Source organism: Pelophylax lessonae, assembly GCF_965119305.1.
Source record: "Pelophylax lessonae genome assembly, chromosome: 8".
Lineage (NCBI taxonomy): Eukaryota > Metazoa > Chordata > Amphibia > Anura > Ranidae > Pelophylax > Pelophylax lessonae.
In genome coordinates, this window is record NC_138775.1 from 114,707,175 (window position 1) to 114,730,793 (window position 23,619).

The 23,619-nt window shown below is 43.5% G+C and overlaps 1 protein-coding gene across 1 annotated transcript in view; it reads right to left on the reverse strand.

Moving 5' to 3' along the window:
* The window catches only part of DDX47 (DEAD-box helicase 47), a gene marked incomplete at its 5' end in the record, with an annotated part of 626,288 nt that overhangs the window by 418,773 nt on the left and 183,896 nt on the right, over positions 1 to 23,619 (reverse strand). The window contains one exon of the mRNA XM_082265706.1: positions 13,442 to 13,513. Within this exon, the coding sequence (XP_082121832.1) occupies positions 13,442 to 13,513 (72 nt within the window). The remainder of the gene's footprint in view (positions 1 to 13,441; positions 13,514 to 23,619) is intronic.

Genomic DNA, 23,619 nt, shown 5'->3' on the forward strand with positions numbered 1-23,619 from the left:
CACATCCCGAAAGTACTTTTTTCTTTTCTTTATTTTCTGTTCCTCCTCCTCCATGGCGAGGATCTCTTTAAGTTCTTTAGTATAGATTTTATAAGCCTCTTCTTCTTTAAATGGTGTCAGTTTCTCTTTGATTTCTAAAATCAAGTCCAAGAGTTTTCCTCCTTCTGTCAACAAGGAAATTTAGCAGGCTAATACCTGCACAGTTGAAAAACTGGCTCCATTCAAGAAGCTCTGTATCCCCCTGATCAGGGTTGATGTTCCACCTGAGGCTACGGGTAACCATTTTTTCTTCTATATATTTCTCTAGGAAGACTATATCCCATGCGGCATGTAATTCTGCCACCATTACATTTTTTAGTCGCATGAATATTCCTCTGAGATCAGTGGATTCAGGTTTAGTTCTAATGAATACATCATCCACTGCTAGTTTGCGGGAACTATGAAATTCAAAAATATCCATTCCCAAAAATATACATATACACACATATGTATAATGCATTTCACATAGCATGATATATTTAAACGTGTGGCGACATATTTCACAAAAAGATCATTTAGTCAATATGACATTAGATAGATGTGTTCCATACTAACCCCAAGTGGTGCGGACCTGTAGGTCAGCAGGTGTTCACGGATTGCAGTTGTATGGTAGACGTGGACTATATATCCAACATGGAATAATAATCACCTTATAGGGCGTACCAGTGCATAAACTGTAGAAAAAAGTATCTATACGCTTCTATGTGGTATATATATTTAATCTTTATTATATCGTATAGGTCCAAATGCACTGGTCTATAATTATTCAGATGCCACCATGGAGAGAGGATATGTAACTTCCTGGTGGAAAAAACACATAAGCATGGAGAGTTTGTAAGAAGGTGATCCCCAAATATAGATATGTACATCCCATAATGTGGTGACAAGGCCTGGTTTACCTTAGTATTAAGATATACAGGGAGTGCAGAATTATTAGGCAAATGAGTATTTTTGAGGATTAATTTTATTATTGAACCACCATGTACTCAATGAACCCAAAAAACTCATTAATATCAAAGCTGACTATTTTTGGAAGTAGTTTTTAGTTTGTTTTTAGTTTTAGCTATTTTAGGGGGATATCTGCGTGTGCAGGTGTCTATTACTGTCCATAATTATTAGGCAACTTAACAAAAATCAAAGATACAGTATACCCATTTCAATTATTTATTTTTACCAGTGAAACCAATATAACATCTCAACATTCACAAATATACATTTCTGACATTCAAAAACAAAACAAAAACAAATCAGTGACCAATATAGCCACCTTTCTTTGCAGGGACACTCAAAAGCCTGCCATCCATGGATTCTGTCAGTGTTTTGATCTGTTCACCATCAACATTGCGTGCAGCAGCAACCACAGCCTCCCAGACACTGTTATGAGAGGTGTACTGTTTTCCCTCCTTGTAAATCTCACATTTGATGATGGACCACAGGTTCTCAATGGGGTTCAGATCAGGTGAACAAGGAGGCCATGTCATTAGCTTTTCTTCTTTTATACCCTTTCTTGCCAGCCACGCTGTGGAGTACTTGGACGCGTGTGATGGAGCATTGTCCTGCATGAAAATCATGTTTTTCTTGAAGGATGCAGACTTCTTCCTGTACCACTGCTTGAAGAAGGTGTCTTCCAGAAACTGGCAGTAGGACTGGGAGTTGAGCTTGACTCCATCCACAACCCGAAAAGGCCCCACAAGCTCATCTTTGATGATACCAGCCCAAACCAGTACTCCACCTCCACCTTGCTGGCGTCTGAGTCGGACTGGAGCTCTCTGCCCTTTACCAATCCAGCCACGGGCCCATCAAGACTCACTCTCATTTCATCAGTCCATAAAACCTTTGAAAAATCAGTCTTGAGATATTTCTTGGCCCAGTCTTGACGTTTCAGCTTGTGTGTCTTGTTCAGTGGTGGTTGTCTTTCAGCCTTTCTTACCTTGGCCATGTCTCTGAGTATTGCACACCTTGTGCTTTTGGGCACTCCAGTGATGTTGCAGCTCTGAAATATGGCCAAACTGGTGGCAAGTGGCATCTTGGCAGCTGCACGCTTGACTTTTCTCAGTTCATGGGCTGTTATTTTGCGCCTTGGTTTTTCTACACGCTTCTTGCGACCCTGTTGATTATTTTGAATGAAATGCTTGATTGTTCGATGATCACGCTTCAGAAGCTTTGCAATTTTAAGAGTGCTGCATCCCTCTGCAAGATATCTCACTATTTTTGACTTTTCTGAGCCTGTCAAGTCCTTCTTTTGACCCATTTTGCCCAAGGAAAGGAAGTTGCCTAATAATTATGCACACCTGATATAGGGTGTTGATGTCATTAGACCACACCCCTTCTCATTACAGAGATGCACATCCCCTAATATGCTTAATTGGTAGTAGGCTTTCGAGCCTATACAGCTTGGAGTAAGACAACATGCATAAAGAGGATGATGTGGTCAAAATACTCATTTGCCTAATAATTCTGCACTCCCTGTAAATGTTATTGAGAATGTATTTTAACCATGGTGAATTATTGACAACTTTTGATGGACATGCTTTAATGAAAATCCACTTGGTGATAATTAAATTATTATGAGCAGAAAAGAGTGCACTCATTAAACCACGTGGCCATATGTTTTGTGATCAATATATGTTTGTTACGATTTGATTATCTTTAGGTGAGAAATTAAATGGTAACCCACTAAGACCTTTCGTTTTGTTTAAGTTTCTAGATAGTACTAAACAGTATCAAACCACCTGTCTTATATGGTTTGATGTCCAAGAAATAAAGAAGATTACTGGTGGCTGTGGATGTAATATACTTGGATTTTGCAAAAGCGTTGGACACAGTTCCCCACACACGGCTAGTGTGTAAAGTAAAATCTACTGGCTTGGAAATATAAGTTTGTAATTGGATAGAAAATTGGCTAAAAGATAGAATTCAGAGAGTAGTGGTTAATGATTCTTACTCTGAATGGTCTAAGGTTATCAGTGGTGTACTACAATATTCAGTGTTGGGACCCTTACTTTTTAAAATCTTTATAAATGATATAGGGTCTGGGATTAAAAGTAGCATTTCAGTCTTTGCAGATGACATCAAGCTTTGCAGTGGAATAACTTCTTTATAGGATGTCTTCAACTTACAAGCTGACCTCAATGCACTGTTTCATTGGGCAACTATGTGGCAAATGAGGTTTAATGTTGATAAATGTAAAGTTATGCACTTGGGGGCTAAGAATATGCATGCATCATACATACTAGGTGGAGTAGAACTGAGGGAATCCATAGCGGAGAAGGATCTGGGTGTTCTGGTAGATCATAAGCTTAATAGTAGCATGCAATGCCAAGCTGCTGTTTCCAAAGCAAGCAAAGTCCTTTCTTGTATTAACAGAGGCAGGGACTCCAGAGAGAGAGATATCATTTTGCCCCTGTACAAATCATTAGTAAGACCTCATCTGGAATATGAAGTTCAGTTTTGGGCACCAGTTCTTAAAAAGGATATCGGGGAACTGGAGAAAGTGCAGAGAAGTTACCAAACTGATAAGTGGCATGGAGGACCTCAGCTATGAGAAAAGATTAGAGGAACTGAATTTATTCTCTCTTGAGAAGAGGAGATTAGGGGGGATATTATCAACATGTACAAATACATAAGGGGACCATATAGTGAACTTGGTGTTGAGTTGTTCACTTTAAGATCAACACAGATATCAAGGGGGCACTCCTTACGTCTAGAGGAAAATCCTGTCGGGGTTATTGGGGGTTGATTAAAATAATAATAGGTAAAAAGAAAAATGATTTTAAAAGCATGTATATTTCGTATTATGCATAAGAGATTCTGAACAGGATGGCGTCCACCTTGTTTTCAGGGTGAAACAAAGTTCATATATGTATTCTTGCAAAATGTTTCTCACAAGCTTACAAGAGAGCATAGAATTTCAACAATAGGGTCTTATAATTTCAGCAGACATTTGTATATCTATGTAATCGTAAATAAGATCCCTTTTGACATCTCGATCAGATAAAACTTAGTCAGTCTGACGCTATGTTAAGGGGGGATATCTCAGTCTGTCTATAAGTATATAACAATGGACAATACCCCAGTATATTCTAGCAGACATTTAAAGATGAACCATATAAGTTTTCATAGATACATTATTATATGTGAGAAGATATTAGCTATAATTATATCATTATATTATGTAAGGCATATACATATATATTTAGGAACATTGTATCACGTTTTAGGTTTATATTCTCATAGTAGCATCTTACTTAGACTTAAAACTAAAGTGAAATGAATTACTTCATGTTAAGGCATGTGGTAGGAGTGTTTATATAAGAATTGCTTTTGGCTAGTTTAGTGCTCAAGGTGTCGTAAATATTCCCAAACCTAGACTATGTCTGACAGCCCTATGTCACAATCCAAATAAGTAATGGCTATTCACTAGCTAGAGGTCAAGAGGTCATGAGATAAGAAGGATGGGTAATTGTTTCAAATTATGTTAAATACAAAATCTAATGAACGGTACGATACTGCCCTCTGGAGGCGAAATACCAGGTGCAGTCTTGAGATAATTTGAGATATTTCAATATAAAAATATTATATTGTGTTAAATAATATAATTATTGAAATGGCATTACTTGCCAAGATGAATGATGGAAATACAGGTGGACATTTATGTATGTACTGGTAGTCTGGACAAAGTTTTATGTTGTGTTATATGATTAATCTTACATATAGAGGAATCATCCTAAATTTTATTAGACCAAGTATGGGGTTAATTATCAAAAGGGGTGTGTCTCTGACCTCATCAGTTTAGGTATAGGATATCCCAACCAATTGGGATAATGTTTCATCCCTCTGGGTTTTACTTATGGTAATTTTTATAGCTCTTTGTTCTTACCATATAAAAGACCAACCCAGATGAGAGAGAGGACACATCACACTTTACACTACTGACAACACACCTCACACTTACACCACACACGCTATTACATTTTTCAATAGACTCATGCAGACATACTCCCTGATCCACATCATTCATCTGAAACTTGGAGGAAACTCCTCCCTCACTGGCATCCATCTTAGGACTCTGGTAACACCATCTTAAGTGTGGTAATTATGCCTTGCTGTATTATTTGATTTTATTCAACAATTGTTTATTCTTTCCTTATATGTTTTATATTGCATATTTAAGGGTAATGAGATTACAATCCCAGCCGTATAAGCCATGGTATATTTTTCTCTAAAAAGCTGATTTTTGTTTTTATACATTTTTATTAATATCAGATTCAGTGCATTATTTGCAATTTTAAGTCTTCCGTTTTGCATGGCTTATTCTCATTCCTTCTGCAGTGGAATGACTTTGGGCTATGTGATTCGCAGACCATTGTAGTCTGTTTATATAGAACATTAATTTATGGCTTATACTATACCTGGGAAGAAATGGTAATCTTGCTTTTACTTTGGTTTCACTTTCACTTTGTTTTAGTTTCACTTTGTTTCAGTTTCACTTTCATTATTGAGCTAAACATCACATTGCATTGATTGTTTGAAGTTAGTATTTTTTCTGTAGTTATCTTTTTGTGTCACTTCTTGTTTGATCATATATTGTGTTTGCATGTCTTGAGAATAAATATTTTTATATATATTCCACGCTGTAGACTGTACTCACTAAGATTGGTATATGCTTTTAAAAAGAAATTAATCAATTAAAAAGAATTCACGACATTGATTTATGGCATAAGTGGAGACTCTCCTTTCTCACAGATCTTTGCTTATTAACCATAAATAAATACACTGCTATATTCAGAGCAGTATAAATATTCTGACATAAGTACGAGCGCAAGATATTATTAAATATTCTTACAATCCAAATACGGAAAGAATTCTTCACCGTAAGAGCTGTGAAAATGTGGAATAGACTACCTCCAGAGGTGGTTCTGGCTAGCTCACTAGACTGCTTTAAAAAATGTCTGGATTCTTTCCTAGGTGTACATAATATAAATGGGTATTAAAATGTTTTTTTAGGTAAAGTTGATCCAGGGAATATCCGATTGCCTCTTGGGGGATCAGGAAGGAATTTTTGTCCCCTGCTTTAGCAAATTGGATCATGCTTTGCTGGGGTTTATTTTCGCCTTCCTCTGGATCAACAACGGGTATAGGATTGTGTATATGGGATTGTATGGTTGGATTTTCAATACTGTTTTTTGTTTTTTTTGGTTGAACCCGATGGACTTGTGTCTTTTTTCAACCTGACTAACTAGGTAACTAATTACAGCATCCCTTGACAACTTGGATCATCTTTGTTTATATGAATGCAATGACAGTTTTTGTTACAACTGGTTATATACAGAGCAGCTAAATAATTTTGATGCTGTGTGATGCGTATTTAAGTTTTTCTTCTGATTTTATATTTTTCTGTATTGTCTTTTCCTGTGCGTGTGTTTGGTTTATTATTATGGCAGCATCTACTTTTGTATATTCTGTCAATCATTGCAGTGGCCCATTAGGCAGAAGCACTTTTGGAGTGCGCAAACGTTTTGATAAACAGAATGTGCATAGTACAGAAAAAGAAAGTTACACTAAAAGTTAAAGATTTAAACTTGGGTTTTATACATAACTGATATTTGCTTTCAAGTACATTTTTCTATATGAATGGCAGTTTGAATTTAAGCAACTCGTGTCATTTATTATGGAAAGGGCAGTGTTTTTTTTGCCTACTTATTGTTGGTTTCTATAAGAGATAATCATGATTACTGCAAATTTTAAAGTAAGTCCTTAAAAATAGGGTGCTATAAATTTTGATATCTATACTGTCATATCTGACACTTAGCAATCTTTTGGCTATGTTTGATATACTTGATTATATTATGAAATTAGATAGGATAATCTAAATTATACTGGAAATTATACTGGATTATGAAATTAGATAGGTTCCCACATATGGTTTCCTTATTGGGTCAGGCATGCAGAGTATGGTGACATTATATATATATATACATATACATATATACATATACATACATACATACATACATACACACACACACACATACATATATATATATATATGGGTAATATGTACACAGAAACTGAGGTAAATATAGATAAAAATGGATTTTTGTAAAATCTTACCGTAAAATCCTTTTCTCTTAAGCTCATTGACAGACGCAGTCTTCTTGATTAATATCAACTTGGTTATACTGCCATCTACAGGAGTAGGACACTAGGCAGAAGGAAAACGTTCTGGCCACACCTTAGGGGCAGTCCCAGAGGGTATATCCTCTCTGCTACAGGAAGTCAGTTATGTCACAAAGCAGTGTTAGAGAATTTAACCCAACACAACTCAAAAACAGAGGGGCGGGTACTGCGTCTGTCAATGAGCTTAAGAGAAAAGGATTTTACGGTAAGATTTTACAAAAATCCATTTTTCTCTGTCGCTCATTGACAGACGCAGTCTTCTTGATTAATATCAACTTGGGACGTCCCAAAGCAGTGCCACAAATGAGGGGTGGGATAACAGAAATCAAAATCCAGAAGGCCCAACCGGAGCCAACCAGAAGCATCAAGGACTCATCGAGCAAAAAGATGAGACCTAAGTGAAAAACCCAACAAACCCTCGAGGTAGACCAACAGTCTCCTCACACAGCGGCCTGCAGGAACCTTGCGGCCAAAAAGAGGCATCCGCCGATGCCAGCACATCAACCTTATACAATTTTGTAAAGGTATGAACCGACGACCAAGCAGTCGCCTTGAAAACCTGGACCACTGACGCCTGATGGCGGAAGGCCCAGGAAACACTAAGCGCCCGAGTAGAGTGCGCCTTAACAGGGAACGGGGGATCCCGCCCCTTAATAGAATAAGCCTGTACCACCGTCTGTCTGATCCATCTAGAGACGGTCGTGGCAGAAACAGGCAACCCCTTTCTAGGGCCATCCGTGATCACAAAAAGTGAATCCGTTTTACGAAACGAGTTCGTAGTGGTCAAGTGTACCCTGATTGTCCGAACCACATCCAAGGAGTGTAATGCAAACTCCCAATGATGGCTAGGCTTAGGACACAGGGAAGGTAACACAATATTCTTATTCAGATGAAACTCTGAAACCACTTTAGGAAGGAAGGATGGATTCGGACAAAGAACCACCTTATCCCTATGAACCACCAGATATGGGGAACGACAGGATAATGCGGCCAGTTCTGACACCCTGCGTGCAGAAGTGATGGCCACCAAGAAAGCCACCTTCTGGGATAACGTAAGCAAGGGAATCTCCCTAATATTTTCAAAGGGAGGTTTCTGAAGAACCGACAACACCAAATTAAGATCCCAGGGAGGTAAGGGCGCGCGCACTGGCGGTGCCGCACCCCCTGGATGAAATTCCGCACCAAGGAATGGGTAGCCAAAGGTTTTTGAAAGAAGATTGCTAACGCTGAAACCTGACCCTTGATAGTGCTCAAGGACAGTTTCTGCTCAACCCCCTGTTGCAGAAACCAAGATTCGGGTCACCGAATAAGTACATGGAGGAAATCCAAGAGATTCACACCACGCAATACAAGACTTCCATGTGCTGGAAGTCGCTTTCCTTGCTTTAATTAGAGTAGGAATAACTGAAGCTGACAATCCCTTGTCCTTCAGAACCTGGGTCTCAATCGCCAGGCCGTTAAAGCCAGCGATTGTAAAGCAAGATGGAAAATCGGTCCCTGAGACCGCAGATCCTCCTTGAGAGGAAGTCTCCAAGGAGCGTCCGCGACCAGCCTGCCCAAGTCGGCGTACCCGGCTTGACGAGGCCAGTCCGGAATTACCAGGATAACTGGAATTCCCTCCACCTCTATCCTGCGGAGAAGTTTCAGCAGCAACTTGAGAGGAGGAAAGACATACAGTAGCTGATACTGTCCCCACGGGGCGACCAGCGCGTCTACTGCGTCCTCTCGAGGATCTCGGGAGCGGGCTACAACCCTCCGCACCTTCCTGTTGAGCCGAGCTGCCAACAGATCCACTTCCGGGGTGCCCCAATGAAGGCACAGCTGGTGAAATACCTCTGGATGAATAGGCCATACCCCTTGATCCAGAATCTGACGGCTGAGATAATCTGCCTGCCGATTTCCCACCCCCGGAGTGAATACTGCGGAGAGAGCCGGAACAACCCGTTCCGTACAACGAAAGATGCTGGTCATTTCGATGGCCACCAGGACACTCTAGGTGCCCCTTTGGTGATTGACATAAGCCACGACCGTGGAATTGTTCGACTGGATCCGAACCGGACTGCCCTAGAGCTGCTCGGTCCAGTAAATCAGATAAAGTCTGATCGCTCTTAGTTCCGATACATTTATCGGTAACCTGGATACTATCGGAAGGAATGACTTCCCCTGGTTGAGCATCGGAGACCGAAGAAGCCACCAGACCAGAGACTCCCTGGTCCGCTCGCTCAACCGGATCCGATTGTCCAGAGAATCGGGATTCCGATTCCATCTGTAAAGAATCTCCCTAAGGGGAATTCGGGTATGAGACTGGGCATAAGATACTGCCTCTAAGAAGGCCACCATCAGTCCCAGGACCAGATAGCTCAATCTCCTGGTGGGAACCAGGAATGATCTTTTGGAAAAGTGAAGAAAACATTCTGCTCAAGGAGCGGGAATTGCCGCTCCCTGTTGCATCAATGGAAGGGAAGAATCGCACCGGTAGAAGTGATTGAAACTCGATCTTGTATCCCGATCGTATGAGGGCAGTATAACCAAGTTGATATTAATCAAGAAGACTGCTTCTGTCAATGAGCGACAGAGAAAAGCCAGTTAGTTCGTTTTCCACAGTGTGGGAGGAGACCGGAGTAAATAGAGGAAATGCACACAATAAGTAGTTTGAAGTTGGGCCTATGGTTGGACACTGATTAGTTTAGATACAAAGTTATGTAGAAGTTCAGTTGGGAGATGGGTGGTGGTGTTTTTGTACCAATGTTTCGCCCTGAATGGGAAAGCGGAGTTGTTCTTTTAGTGTTAGGCCAGGACGCTAGGGATCGTGGATTTAACTTTTCAGAAATCTATGAGGGGCTATATTGACATTGTTCGTTATGGAATGTTTGACTGACAGTCTTGGTAACACACCTGCCTTGACGTCAGTCACAACAAGCATATTGGAGGAAGAAGACATCTTTTGACAGCAGCAACCGTGTATAAGGACTTTGCCATTGATCAGCAGCTGAACTGTTGGTGCAAGTTCCACCTGTTCTGGTGGTCAATTACCTGAACTCTTCTATCCGCTTTCATGGTCAAGTACCTGAATTGTTCTGATAGTTAAGGATCTGAACTGCTTTATCTGCTTTGATGGTCAAGTGCCTGAATGGAGTGTAAGGTTCCACCTACCATGGTGGTTATGTACCTGCACCTTTATGACTTACGAGCTGCAATAGTCCAGAGAATATGGACTTTGTATTCTACAGTTCTTTCAGTTCTACTGCATTGCAATTGCAGTGCTGCAGCTGCGATCTGATCACCGGAAGTCTAAGACTGCTGTCCATCACCAGGTTTGGAGGACTGACAAGTTCCTACACTTTTAAACTCTTGAAAAGTAAAGGTTGATGTTTATACCCGTTCCTGTGCTTCAAAATTAAAAGTTTACTGTTATACTGTTAGTCCAACATTTCGTTTTTATATTTTTTGAATTCTGGATATTTTTATATTTTTCAGCCCTAGCATAGCCGAATAAGATTTTCTGAGTTGGTAAATCAGACAGGGAAAGGAAATTAACTATCTACATTTTAGATTAGATATTTCAGATCCCCCAGATCCCCCATTTTTCATTGAACGTAAACTGGGTGGGGAATAGAATTGTTGAAATGTATAAACAATTATTTTTTTTTTTTAGATCAGATTAAAAATCTAACAGCAAAAGGTGGGTCTTCCGAACAATTGAACTAGAGACATTGAGTTAACAGGTGCTAATGAATGAGATTGAAATAGAACAAATGGGTGTAGCATTGACTGGGCTGTGTGAATCTGCTACTGACTATAAATACTGCACAAAAATACATCATACCAATTTTTGAAATCCCTGATTATTATAAGATAATACAGAAAAACAGACAGGAGATTGCAATTTTGCAGAAATAGGCCAGATTTATAGCCAAAGACGCGTGGAATTTTTTTTTTTTTAAGAGTGAATTTGATTTCCCCTTAGGGCCAATGTTTGTATGGATAAGGGAAGCTGTGATTCATATTGTAATGGAATTGCTTTTTGTTTTATTTCTCTAACTATGCTACAAGTATATTTTATGCATAATACAAGGCAACACCGCATTCTGAAGGAACACAATACTTACACATGCTGGAATTGAGTTATGGAACAGAATCTGAATGAAATCATTATATTTGAAAGTGATTTAAGAGGGGATTGAAGGAATCTCTATTCTCCATTTTGTTTTCGCAACTCCATTTTGTCCTTTCACCTTCATCTTATTACTAAAACCCTAGCCTCAGCTTTCATTAAAAAGCTTTTCTCAAGTTCATGTCCTTGAAGGGACCTCCCCTTTTACCTCCTTATAAAATGTTCTGTATAATCTGAATAAATTTGAGCATTCTGTGACATCGTCTGTCTGTGTGTGGGTCAATGAAGTGCTCCCAGATAACTGAAAGGAATTTTGATGCCTAGGGTGGTGAGAGTCTGAATTATTGCCAACAGTAACAAGGAATCACAGGAGAACACGTGAACGTTGGTAACCGCTTATGATCAAACAGTACTTTAGACCAGGACTGGCTCCCTTTTAAAAGCCCAGGCGAAGTGCTGGCAGAGATGCTGAGTTCTAGAGCCCTTCACCTGCTTTGACAGATGCTGGGTCTTAGAGTTCTCCTGCTACCGGTGCCCTGACAAGAACAGACGAAGATCTGGCTCCTCGGGAGGAGAAATTAACAGAGAGCTGCCAGCCGGTGTTTCCAGTGTGTGGTTGGTAACTTGATGGAAATAATTTGACAGGAGGATTAATCTTGGACTCAGCAGGGATTAGTAATTGAGCCGATGGGAAGGATGTCAGCAAAGCCTCCTCAGCAGGTACAGAGGAGTGTTTGGAATGGGGTGGTGCCACCTCAGCCTTGACGATCCTCTGTGATTCAAATCTAGTTGACAGGTATCCAGATAAGGGTGAGTGGCTCGGTGATTTCGGGTGACCTGAAAATTGGAGAGCTTTTTGCTCATTTTCTTTAGGGTGTATACAGCGGTCAAAGGGAATAGCTGCTTAATGATCTCCTATGTCTACAGAGCTCACAGAAGACACATCTTCATTCTGCCATCTCATAGCCATGACCCTGACCTTACTTTAAGCAAATTTACACTGCAATCCTAGTATATAGTGTGCAAGTTCAATGCAAGTTCTCATGTGTTTGCAACAAATTTTTTTTAAGTTTGTGCTCCAAAAACATGCTGCATACTCATTTACACCATATTTCCAGTGTTCAGTTCTGCATGCACGCTCCTGTTTGGAAAGCACTTTTTTCTCTCCTTAACTAAATTTGCAGTGCACAAATATGCAGCATGCTGTACTTTTTTTTTAAAAACACATGAAAGCAATTAAATGGTGTAACCTGGGCTCGTCTAAATACATTCACTTTCTTGCATATGTAGTGGTACTGTGTTCAAACGGTGTTTAACCACAAAAAAGCCTTTTAATCCAAGGTCTGCTTTAGTTCTCAAAACAGAATTGACAAATGTTTTTAAAACGATGGGGTAGCTAAATGGGAAGCCCTCTGTGCACCATCGGTGATACACTACCTCCCACCTAACTTTGATGAATCCCTATTGCTCCCATGATCAGCAACTTCTTGGCTTTTCCTCAACATCACAACTTAGGATCCCTCTAGAGCAGCGATGGTGAACCTTGGCACCCCAGAGATGTTTTGGAACTATACTTCCCATGATGCTCATGCACTTTGCAGTGTAGTTGGGTATCATGGGAAATGTGGTTCCAAAACATCTTGGATACCAAGGTTCGCCATCAGTGCTTTAGAGGTACCCAAGGCTCCCCTTCCCTTACACCCCCCCAACCCACCCCCTCTCTTGGCTGTTCCTCTTTCCTATATTTCCCCTTACTTACCACTCCTACCAATCTACAGACAATGGCAGCTGATATTGTCTATCTAAGGCGTAGCCTGAACAATGTATTACAGTATGAGCCCCCCCCCCCCCCCCATCGATTTCATTAGACTGCTATTGAGATTCTTCTATGCTAGAGCTAGACACACATTTTATTTTATTTGTCTATCTAAATCTTTTTAACACAACAATGTAATGCTACCACAGTGTTATTCACAAGTTGAAAGAGGAGTCCTTGTTCTGGACCACTGTATGTTTGTACCACTTAAACTCAATAACAAAATCTTTTAACCAGAGACATTTCTTTAAACATTTCTTTAACAAAAAAAAAAAACACTAATCTCATTTTACCTTTTTTGTCATGGTGGCAGAGAAAAGGAAAGTTTTACGATCTTGTGGAATAACCTTTAGAATTTTATCCACCTGAAAAAAAAAAAAAAATCTATTAAAGCATATACATATTCCTCCTATTGCCAATCATTACAAAAATGCAAAATAGTAAATTAATGGAATCTATGTACCGTAAAGTGCATCTGTTTTCTGAAAACAGATAGTTGCTCTATAGGTCATGCCTAACCCACATATAACAAAATTGCATACTCCCCTTTTTTACAAATCCACTTTGTAGAATCTTGTGAAAGTGTGCACCGACGACCAGGTGGCCACCTTAAAAACCTGCGCCACTGACGCCTGATGACAGAAGGCCCAAGAAGCGTGCGCCTTTACAGGGAAAGGAGAAACCGAACCCTTGATAGAATAGGCCTGAGTCACCATCTGTCTGATCCAACTAGAAATGGTCGCAGAGAAGTGGACAGCCCTTTTCTTGGCCCATCTGTGATCACATATAGGGAGTCTGACCTCCGAAAAGACTCAGTGGCTGCCAAATGCACCCGAATCACCCGAACCACATCCAGAGCATGCAAAGCAAATTCTTTATGCTGCCCCCTTAGGCTGTTTGGCCCTGGGACACAGGAAAGACAACACAATGTATTCAAATGGAAATCAGGGACTACCTTAGGAAGGAACAATGGACATGGGTGAAGAACCACCCTATCTTTGTGGACAACCAAGTAGGGGGTACAACAGGATAACGCCACTGGCTCTGACACCCTGCAAGCAGAGGTGATAGCCACCAAAAAGGCCTTTGATAGAGGCACTCTGGGACAGCGTAAGCAGGGGGAATCTTCCTATTGTAAGCAGGGGGAATCGTTCAGATCCCAAGACTGTAGAGGAGACCACACCAGTGGAGTCAGATGTCGAACCCCTTGAATGAAGATAAGCACCAGGGAGTGCGTTGCCAGGGGTCTTTGAAAGAAGACAAGCCAAGGCAGACACCTGATGGTAAGTCAATTTCTGCTCAACACAATGTTGAAGAAAGGTCAAAATTTGAGCCACTGAAAAACAAGGGTGAACACCAATAGATTCACACCACAAAATGTACGATTTCCACGCACGATGGTTGCTCTTCTTAGAGGTAGAATTCCTAGCTTTTAGCAGTGACAGAATCCCTGACCCAGGCAATCCTCTATCCTTCAGCACCTGGCTTTCAACAGCCAGGCCCCCAAAGCCAGTGACTAAAGCAGGATGAAGGATCGCCACTTGCAACAGCAGATCCTCCCTAAGAGGCAGTCTCCAAGGGACATCAGTGACCAATGGCACCAGGTCAGCCACTAAAATGACTGGAATCCCTTTGGCCTCGATCCTGCGTAAAAGCTGCGGCAGAAGCTTTAGAGGAGGAAAGGCGTAGATCAGATGATACTGGCCTCACGGGCCACCAGATCGTATGTGGCATCGGCCAGAGGATCCCGTGTCCTTGCCACACACCTCTGTACCTTTCTGTTGAGCTGGGAAGCCAACAGATCCACGTTGAGGGTGCCCCACCGAAGACCTATCTGAAGAAACACATCCGAGTGAGGGGACCAATCACCTTGGTCCAACGCCTGCCGACTGAGATAGTCCGCCTGCCAGTTTTTCACTTCTGGAATATATATGTAGCACTGCCCCTTGAGGGCTGCTGGGTGTTCCTCAGCACTCCTTTGACCCCATGAACCTTCCAACCGACCTAACACTCTAGTTTCTGACATTATGAGTATACCTTTTAAGAACACACTGACACAAAATAAATGAAAAATTGCTGTTTACTGAAAGAATAAACAGGTATAACCTTATCAGTTGGTAAAATCTCACCTAAACTGGTGCAATTTAGCAAGACTGATCTAAAGATATAACAAAGAATGACAGTATCTATGCACAGTAGGGCTGCGCATCTTCACTTACCTCACGATTCGATTACGATTATTAGGGTCGCGATTCGATACGATTCGATTCCGCGATGCATCACGATTACTATTGGGACCCTTTCTAAAGGGGGATCTATGGGGACCCTTCTCTGAAGGGGGATCTATGGGGACCCTGCTCTAAAGGAGGATCTATGGGGAGCCTGGGCCTGCCCTAAAGGGTATCCAGGGGAACCGAGCTCTAAAGGGGGATCTATGGGGACCCTGCTCTAAAGGGGGATCTATGGAATAGATCCCCTTTAGTGCAGGGTCACCATAGATCCCCCCTTTAGAGCAGGCCAGCATCCCCAGAGATCCCCCTTTAGTAGAGCAGGTCCCCCCATAGATCCCCCTTTAGTAGAGCAGGTCCCCTCATAGATCCCCCTTTAGTAGTGCAGGTCCCCCCATAGATCCCCTTTAGTAGAGCAGGTCCCCCCATAGATCCCCCTTTAGTAGAGCAGGTCCCCTCATAGATCCCCCTTTAGTAGAGCAGGTCCCCTCATAGATCCCCCTTTAGTAGAGCAGGCCACATCAGGTTAGAAGAGTTACCTGATGCTAGTTGTAGTACCGTAGGCCCTGGTAAGGAGGAATGCTGGGCTCTGTAGTCCCCCTAGTTGTACTATAGCAGGCTCTGGTAAGGAGGAATGCTGGGCTCTGTAGTCCCCCTAGTTGTACTATAGCAGGCTCTGGTAAGGAGGAATGCTGGGCTCTGTACATTACAATATTACTGCTCACTGGTTGGTTGCTAGAGCCTACTGCGCAGCATTATCGCTCTCCCATTGGTTGCTAGAGGTTACTGCACAACATTATTGGTAACTGGTTGCCAGATGTTACTGCACATCACTGCTCACTGGTTGGTTGCTAGAGCTTACTGCGCATCATTATCGCTCTCCCATTGGTTGCTAGAGGTTACTGCACAACATTATTGGTAACTGGTTGCCAGATGTTACTGCACATAACTGTTCACTGCTTGGTTGCTAAAGGTTACTGCACATCATTAATGCAAAGAAGTCCTCTTGCTAGATTAAAAGTGTTGTCTTGCATTGCATTTGCAGCAGAATTTGGGCAGAAAAGATGGGGTTAATAAAGCCGAGCAGGATTATATTCAAAAACAGTACTGTCAATTATCATAGCAAGCAGAGGCAGAGAGCAGTGATCATTTAGTGGCTAAAGAAGTGAAAGTTCAACTCAGCAGGGCAAATGAGCTAATTCCGATTGTTAATCACACAACATACCATCTGCCCACTCATCCATGCCCACCAGTGTTACAGGCAGTGCTTGTAATGCTGTTAAAAATCAGAGAGGAGAGAAGCGTGCTAACAGATAAGCGGTTCAAACAGACATAACTCTCACCGCCCACCGGCTTTCCTTATCAATGCTGCCTTAGGATTGTCACCGTCTCCTCTATGCGATCCTCTTTCACTCTTCGGACGGCCCTGCGTGTGTATCCCGGGTCCAGAGAGAGCACTGATAGCTCCGCTCTCCTCCTCTCCTGCGCCCGCGAGGAGGAGCTCCGTGTTCCACAAGCCCGGCCGCCGCCAACAACTCCTTAAGCGCCAGCGCCGCCATGTCACTTCTGTTCCCGCCCCCGGAACTGACGTCATTAGGTAATCGATTTTTTGAATCACCCCGAATCGATGCAGAATCGCGAAGGGTCGCATCGCGATGCATCGATTCGGCGACTATATTCAGCAGGCCTAATGCACAGTAACACAATATACTGAGATTAAAGACAGTAACTGTTGACCTCTAATACTGCTGCTACTACTAACTTAGAGGAAAGAACTTGGAGCTGTTCTAATGCTGTTAATGTTCTACCTCCAGACAAAGCTGTGCATCTGCTATGCAAAACATGTTGAGGTCACCCTCAAAACGGACGCTGATTGGAGGATCCCTGTACCGGCACAAGCGAATGCAGCCATTGGCGGCTTCACAGAGAGCTGTCTCCGCAGCCGCATCTCATTCTACAGACTCCACGGACTCTATGGACCCCACAAGGATCTCCACAAGGACCCAAGGAACCACTCTAACAAGGGCGAGCCTCAGGGAGACAACTACTACATACACCTGAGTAGAGATTCATCCCATCTGTCCCAAAGGACACACACTACTCACAGCAGGGTCTGAAGCCCATCAGGATGTGTCCATACGATCAAGGTACTGTTTACTTCCCCCTATTGCAAGGGTTGACTCTCAGCTTCTTTTGGATCCTTTACACTCTCCCTCCACTCTGACTTCTTTGGATTACCTGATCATCCCGCTCCATTTGTTCCCCTTGCATCTATGACTCCCCTCCCCCCTCTCTCTCTCTCCCCCCCTGGTTTTCTGGCTTACACCCCCAGGCTTTTCTTGCCAGGATGCTGTTTAGGCACTGACTGCTCAAGTGGGATCCTTATACCTTATTGTGGATTTTTTTGCCATTTTTTTGCAGTTTTTTGAGAATTTGTGCAACTGCTCGAACATACAGGGTCCTGATACTGTCATTAATTTGCCCTTGATCTTCTCATATACCTATTGTACACGCTGACAATATACTTGGCGATTTGCCTGTGGGATCTCTCCGATAGTGTCTTCCCCCACCTGACGTCCGGATGGTTCACTGTTACCTATGTTTTTTTTTTTGTTTTTTTTGGAGTTCCAGTCATTTTTGTGTTTATTAAAAGTCAGCAGCTACAAAAATTGCTTAAAGGAGTGCTTAAAGCGGAACTTCCTCTTTTGGGTGAAGCTCCACTTTAAATCTTATTTTTTACCTAGCTTTTTTTTTTTTTTTTTTTTAAGAAAGTTTTTATTCGATTTTCAAAATTTTACAACAACGTACAATGCATCGTGCAATATGCAGGTAGTCTGAACAGTGAATACAACACGGGTCAAACATCATAGAGCTAGTATCTCCCACAGATGCACTGTTGGGGAGGCTAGGAGAAACATCAAACAGAAATTGAAAACAGAAATAGGGGAAATGGATGGGAGGGGAGGGGGGGGGAGGTAGGAGAGGGGGGGGGATATTCATGTTGATGCTGGATGCATCCCAAGGGAATAAGAGTACACTGTAAACATACCCCCGAACATGGGAACTGAGGGGTGCGCCAATCATAACACTTGACGGGTAGTCGTAAACTTAAAGGAGCTGTGCAAAGGGGTGATAGAGGGGGAGGGGAGGGCGAGGAAAAGGTGTGAGAGGGGGGGGATGAGGTAGAAGAAGGGGGGGGGGAGGGAAGTCCGAGTGAACAATACTTGGAAGGAAGAGATGGCAACATCCTTATATGCAAGCTAAGGTAAAAAACAAGCATTATAAAAGTTATGTATATATCCGTTGTTCATGGAGCTTAGAATCATTTTAGTGAGAGATGAACGTGGGGTCTCCCATCTATGAGAGTAGTGTCCAAGTCATTGGGGCTAAGAGGAAGATGAGTATAGTAGAGTTCTAAGTAGGCAGTCCATTTCCTCCAGAATTGGGCCGCATTGGCTTTGTGTATGGTCAGATCCAAGTGTTCCTTCTGTAGCAGAGTTCAAAGATCAGATCTGACTTCCCCAATCTTGGGTGGTGTGGAGGACACCCAGTGGCGAAGGATGACCCTTCTGGCGACCATGAAGCATGTAAGGAGCCATGGTTTGTGCTTCCTCGTAACCGTAGATCTACGTTTTGAGTCCAATCCTGGGGCCGAGTTAGGCGCCCCATCCAAGTGACCAAATAGAAGGGGGAAAGGGTCTTTGGTGGGTTGAAGAGTGGTGACCCTAAGGGCCAGAAGTTCTACCTGGTCCCAGAACTTTGATATAAGAGGGCATGTCCACAACTTGTGAAGCAGAGTAGGGCGGACAGATAGGCACCAGGAGCAGGCTTGGTATGGAGAATCCATCTTGGAGGAAGAAAAAGGAGCATACGCATGGTGAAGTATCTTAAGTTGTTGCTCCCTCCAAAAAGCATTGCAAATGTGCTTGCAGGTGGCGTTGAAGCCTGCCAACAGGAGAGGTTTAGTGTCCGAGAGTGAGAGTGCCTTATCCCAAGAGGAAGCATTAGAGTCTTTATTCCTAGATTCCAATTCAAGCTGGAGTGGGCGGTAAATCTGTGAGAGTTTTAAGGGGGGTTTCAAATTTAGAGAGTCCAGTGGATCGGAAGTGAAACGGGCATTTGGCTTGGCACATAAAGAGCTCACAAATGCGTGCAGTTGGTGCACATAGAGAAAATGGATTGGGGGTATTCCATAAGTCGAATGAAGCGTGTTCAAAGAGAGCGGGGATCCAGAAACGGAATCATAGAGTTGAGACAAAGATTGTAGTCCATTAGATGCCCATAGGGAGTAGATCCGTTGCAGATTGAGGTGGTAGAGAGCAGGATGTCCACCAATGCAAAGGTGACGAGACAAGTGTTTAGGAAGACGCAGCTTTCGGCGTATTTCCTTCCATGCAGCACCCGTGTCTCTGAGTAGGATATGTTGACGTAAGTGCATGGGTAATTCACGGAGCTTACAGTGTAGAATAGCTCCAAGACAGTACGGGTAGGCCACTTGCGATTCTAGTTGGAAATTTGAGACCGTTGAGGTGCCACGTATCCAGTCAAGACCTACCCTTACCAGGCTACACAGATTATATAGTCTAATGTCGGGAAGATTCATGCCACCTCTGAGTCTTGGAGGGTACAATTTATGCAATGCCATGCGGGGTCTATTTGAGGACCACAGAAAGATTTTATGGGCCTTTTGGAGAATGAGCAAATCTTTGTGTTTGATTAGAAGGGGCAGGGTCTGGATGACATATAACAGTTTTGGGAAGGAGACCATTTTGTAAAGTTGATACCTCCCAATAAGGGAGAGTGGAAGTTTAGACCACCCAGCAAACTCTTTGGTGAGTTTCTGAATGAGAGGGGAGTAGTTTAAAGTGTAAAGGGAGGATGGGGTCCTGCCTATTTGAATTCCCAGGTATTTGATGTGCGTTTTAGCTAGCGGAAAAGGGGAGGACTGTGACCAGGGGGGGGGCCGTGCGGATTTCAGCGACAAGATCTCACTTTTGGCGTAATTTATGCGAAGTCCGGAGCATAGTCTGAATCTGTCAAAGATGGATTTAACCGTCCCGATGTCATTCGCAGGGTCAGAGGTAAAAAGTAAAATATCGTCGGCAAACAAGACAGAACGCAACGTCATGTCACCGATTCGTACTCCCGACAGAGGCGCATGATTCGCTAGGTAGCGCGATAGGGGTTCCAGGGCCAGATTGAAAAGGAGGGGGGAGAGGGGGCAGCCTTGGCGAGTGCCTTTGTGTAGGGGAATGTCGTGGGACAAGATATTTGAGGTGACTACTTTCGCGGAAGGAGACTTATACATGGCAGCGATAAGGTGGAGGAAGGGGCCATTGAAACCAAATTTCCGGAGAACCAGATGTAGCCATTGAAAACTGACATTGTCAAATGCTTTTTCTGCGTCTAATGTGAGTATGGCTAGATCTAGTTGTGGTTGAGTTTGTTGTTGGGACAGCACAGCCAGGACTTTTCGAATGTTGGCGGTGGCAGAACGGCCTTTGGTGAAACCTGATTGGGATGTGTGAAGGATAGTGGGCATAATGTGCGCAAGTCTGCGGGCTACAATTTTCGATAATAACTTGGCGTCTATGTTGATCAAGGAGATGGGGCGGTACGACCCCGGTTCTGAGGGATCCTTTCCTGGCTTGGGGATAAGTTTTATATGAGCTTGAGAGCCTGTGGGGATGTAGGGGCCACCATCTAGAATGGACTGAAAAGAGGACTGAAAAGAGGACAGTAGAGAGGGGGACAGGGTCTCTGAGTAGCTTGTAGAATTCTGATGAGAATCCATCTGGACCTGGGGCCTTTCCAGGGGAAAGGGAGGAGATGGCATCTAAGACTTCCGAAATGTCAATAGGGGCATTTAGTTGGGAGAGTTGGGAATCCGAGACTACGGGCAATGTGACGTCTTGGAGAAAGGTGTTTAATTCAGCCTCGTCTATGGGATCTTTGCCATAGAGAGCAGCATAGAATTTTTCCATGACTAAGTTTACATCTACTGGGGCAGAGACTAGAGAGCCCGCGTGGTCTTTTAATGACTTAATCGGCGTGGTATTGAGTTGCCCCTTGCAGAGGCGAGCCAGAAGTTTACCCGATTTGTTCCAAAACTTGTGATATTCCAGGTCAAGAACTGACTTGTGGAAATGTTCCCGTGATAATGCCCATCTATCAAATTCGTGTTTGGCCTCCTTCCAATGCGTCACATGCTGAGGTGAGTGCTGCTGTTGGAGACGGGCGTGGGCCGTTCGCAAAGTCTCACTAGCCTTGACATAGCTAGCCACCACTTTTCTTTTGTAGGCAGAGGCGAAGGCAATAATACGCCCTCTTAGCACCGCCTTGCCCGTCTCCCAGAGCAGGACTGGATCATTAGTGTGTTGGGCGTTGCGCGTGAGGAAATCCTGCCATGTGTCTTCTAGTGTTGCGCGCAGTTCGACGTTATCGGCCAGATATGAAGGGAAACGCCAAGGCTTATAGTTGGAAGCCGGGGTAGGGAGCGAGATGGTGACCGAAAGGGGGGTGTGATCAGAGATGACCATGTCAGAAATCTCGGGCGTATGTGTCAAAGGGAGAATGGATTGATTACCAAGAAAATAGTCTATTCGTGAGAAGGAATCATGCGGTGCCGAATAGAATGTATAGGAGCGCTCAACGGGGTTTGCCAAGCGCCAGATGTCAGTGAGCTGAAGACTTTCTGCAAAGTTAGCAAGAGGGGAGGTGTAGGTTCTGGGCATGCGCGACATCGCTGGGGCAGGAGTTGATCTATCGATAAGTGGGTCTATAACCGCATTTAGGTCCCCTCCCAAAAGAAGAGGTAATTGAAGATGGGGTGCCAGGTGGCCAGAGAGTTGCTGGAAAAATGGTACTGAGGTGGGGGTAGGAGCGTAAACATTGGCCAATACCAGGGATTGGGAGTTTAACTCCAGGAGGAGGATCAAGAGTCTGCCTTCCGTATCTGAGTGTAAGGTGGATATGTCGGCGGACACACGCTTGTGTATAAGTGTTAACACGCCTGCCTTGCCCTTGGTAGAGGCCGAACTATAAACCCGACCCACCCACAGCTTCTTCATACGGTGTATGTCCGCCTGGGATAAGTGGGACTCCTGAAGGAGGGCAACATCTACATTGAGGCGGCTTAAGTGGCGTAATACAGCCATTCGTTTGTGGGGAGAGCGGAGACCCTTCACATTCCATGAAACTATACGCAAATTAAGGAGGGTAACTTACTAAGATGAGTAGCTTGCTGGGAGGTAATGGGTGTAAATCAGAGTACACTCGGAGAGTATATGTGGGGGTGGGGAAGGAAGGCTCAGGGGAGGCATGAAGATAAGGAGTGTCAGAGGAAGAAGTTTCGTGCCGTTCGCACTCCGGGGGACCCAAAGTGAGAAGGGGCGAAACTAGAAGAGAAATAAACAAAAAGGAAGAACATACCATCATAAATGTGGACTTCACTTTTTTTCCGTATGGAATCAACTCCTACAGCGTTACCGAAAGAAAGCTGAGTTCGCTCATGCTGGTATCAGATGAGGTGCACTGCGGTGAAAGGGATGATGGACAATCCAGACGCGGGGCCCCAGATATGGTAGGAGCTATGATGGAAGCCACCACCTGTGCCATCATCAAGTACTGAGGGTCTGAGGCAGAAATGTGAGAGGGCTCTGTGTGCTGCAGGGCCGTGCCATCCACAGCAGGCGCGGCGGCCATATTGCCCAGGGGGAGGGGGGCGGCCTGGAGCGGTGGATCTTGTGGCAGCACAGCCGAGTTACCGGCAGCTCCGTGTACAACAAAGCGGTCCATCTGCGCGGGACAGTGCGGGGAGACTCACCGGCACTTGTGGAGCAAGAGAGGGCAGTCGATGAGCGGTATAGCAGGATTTTATATCACGGCTGTGTCGGACTGCGCTCACTCCCTCTCCATACGGCGCCGGAACCGAAAGTCGTTACCTATGTTTTTAATTGTGTTGTACCGTTTGCTACTCTTATTTGGGTCACCATTACCATTATTGTATACCATAAGGTTGGTTACCTTCATTTGGGTCACAAAATTCACCCATTGTTTGCATGACAATCCCTCTGCACCTCTCTGACTCAACCACATTCTGTTACATGTATTGACATTTACTCACACCAGCATAAAACGCACCCTATTTGGATTATTATCGCCCTGTGGTTCTGTCTATTCCTGTGAGGCTCTCTTTTGGTTTACTGGTCTCTCCCAGTACAGTTTTTATGCACATGTTTTAG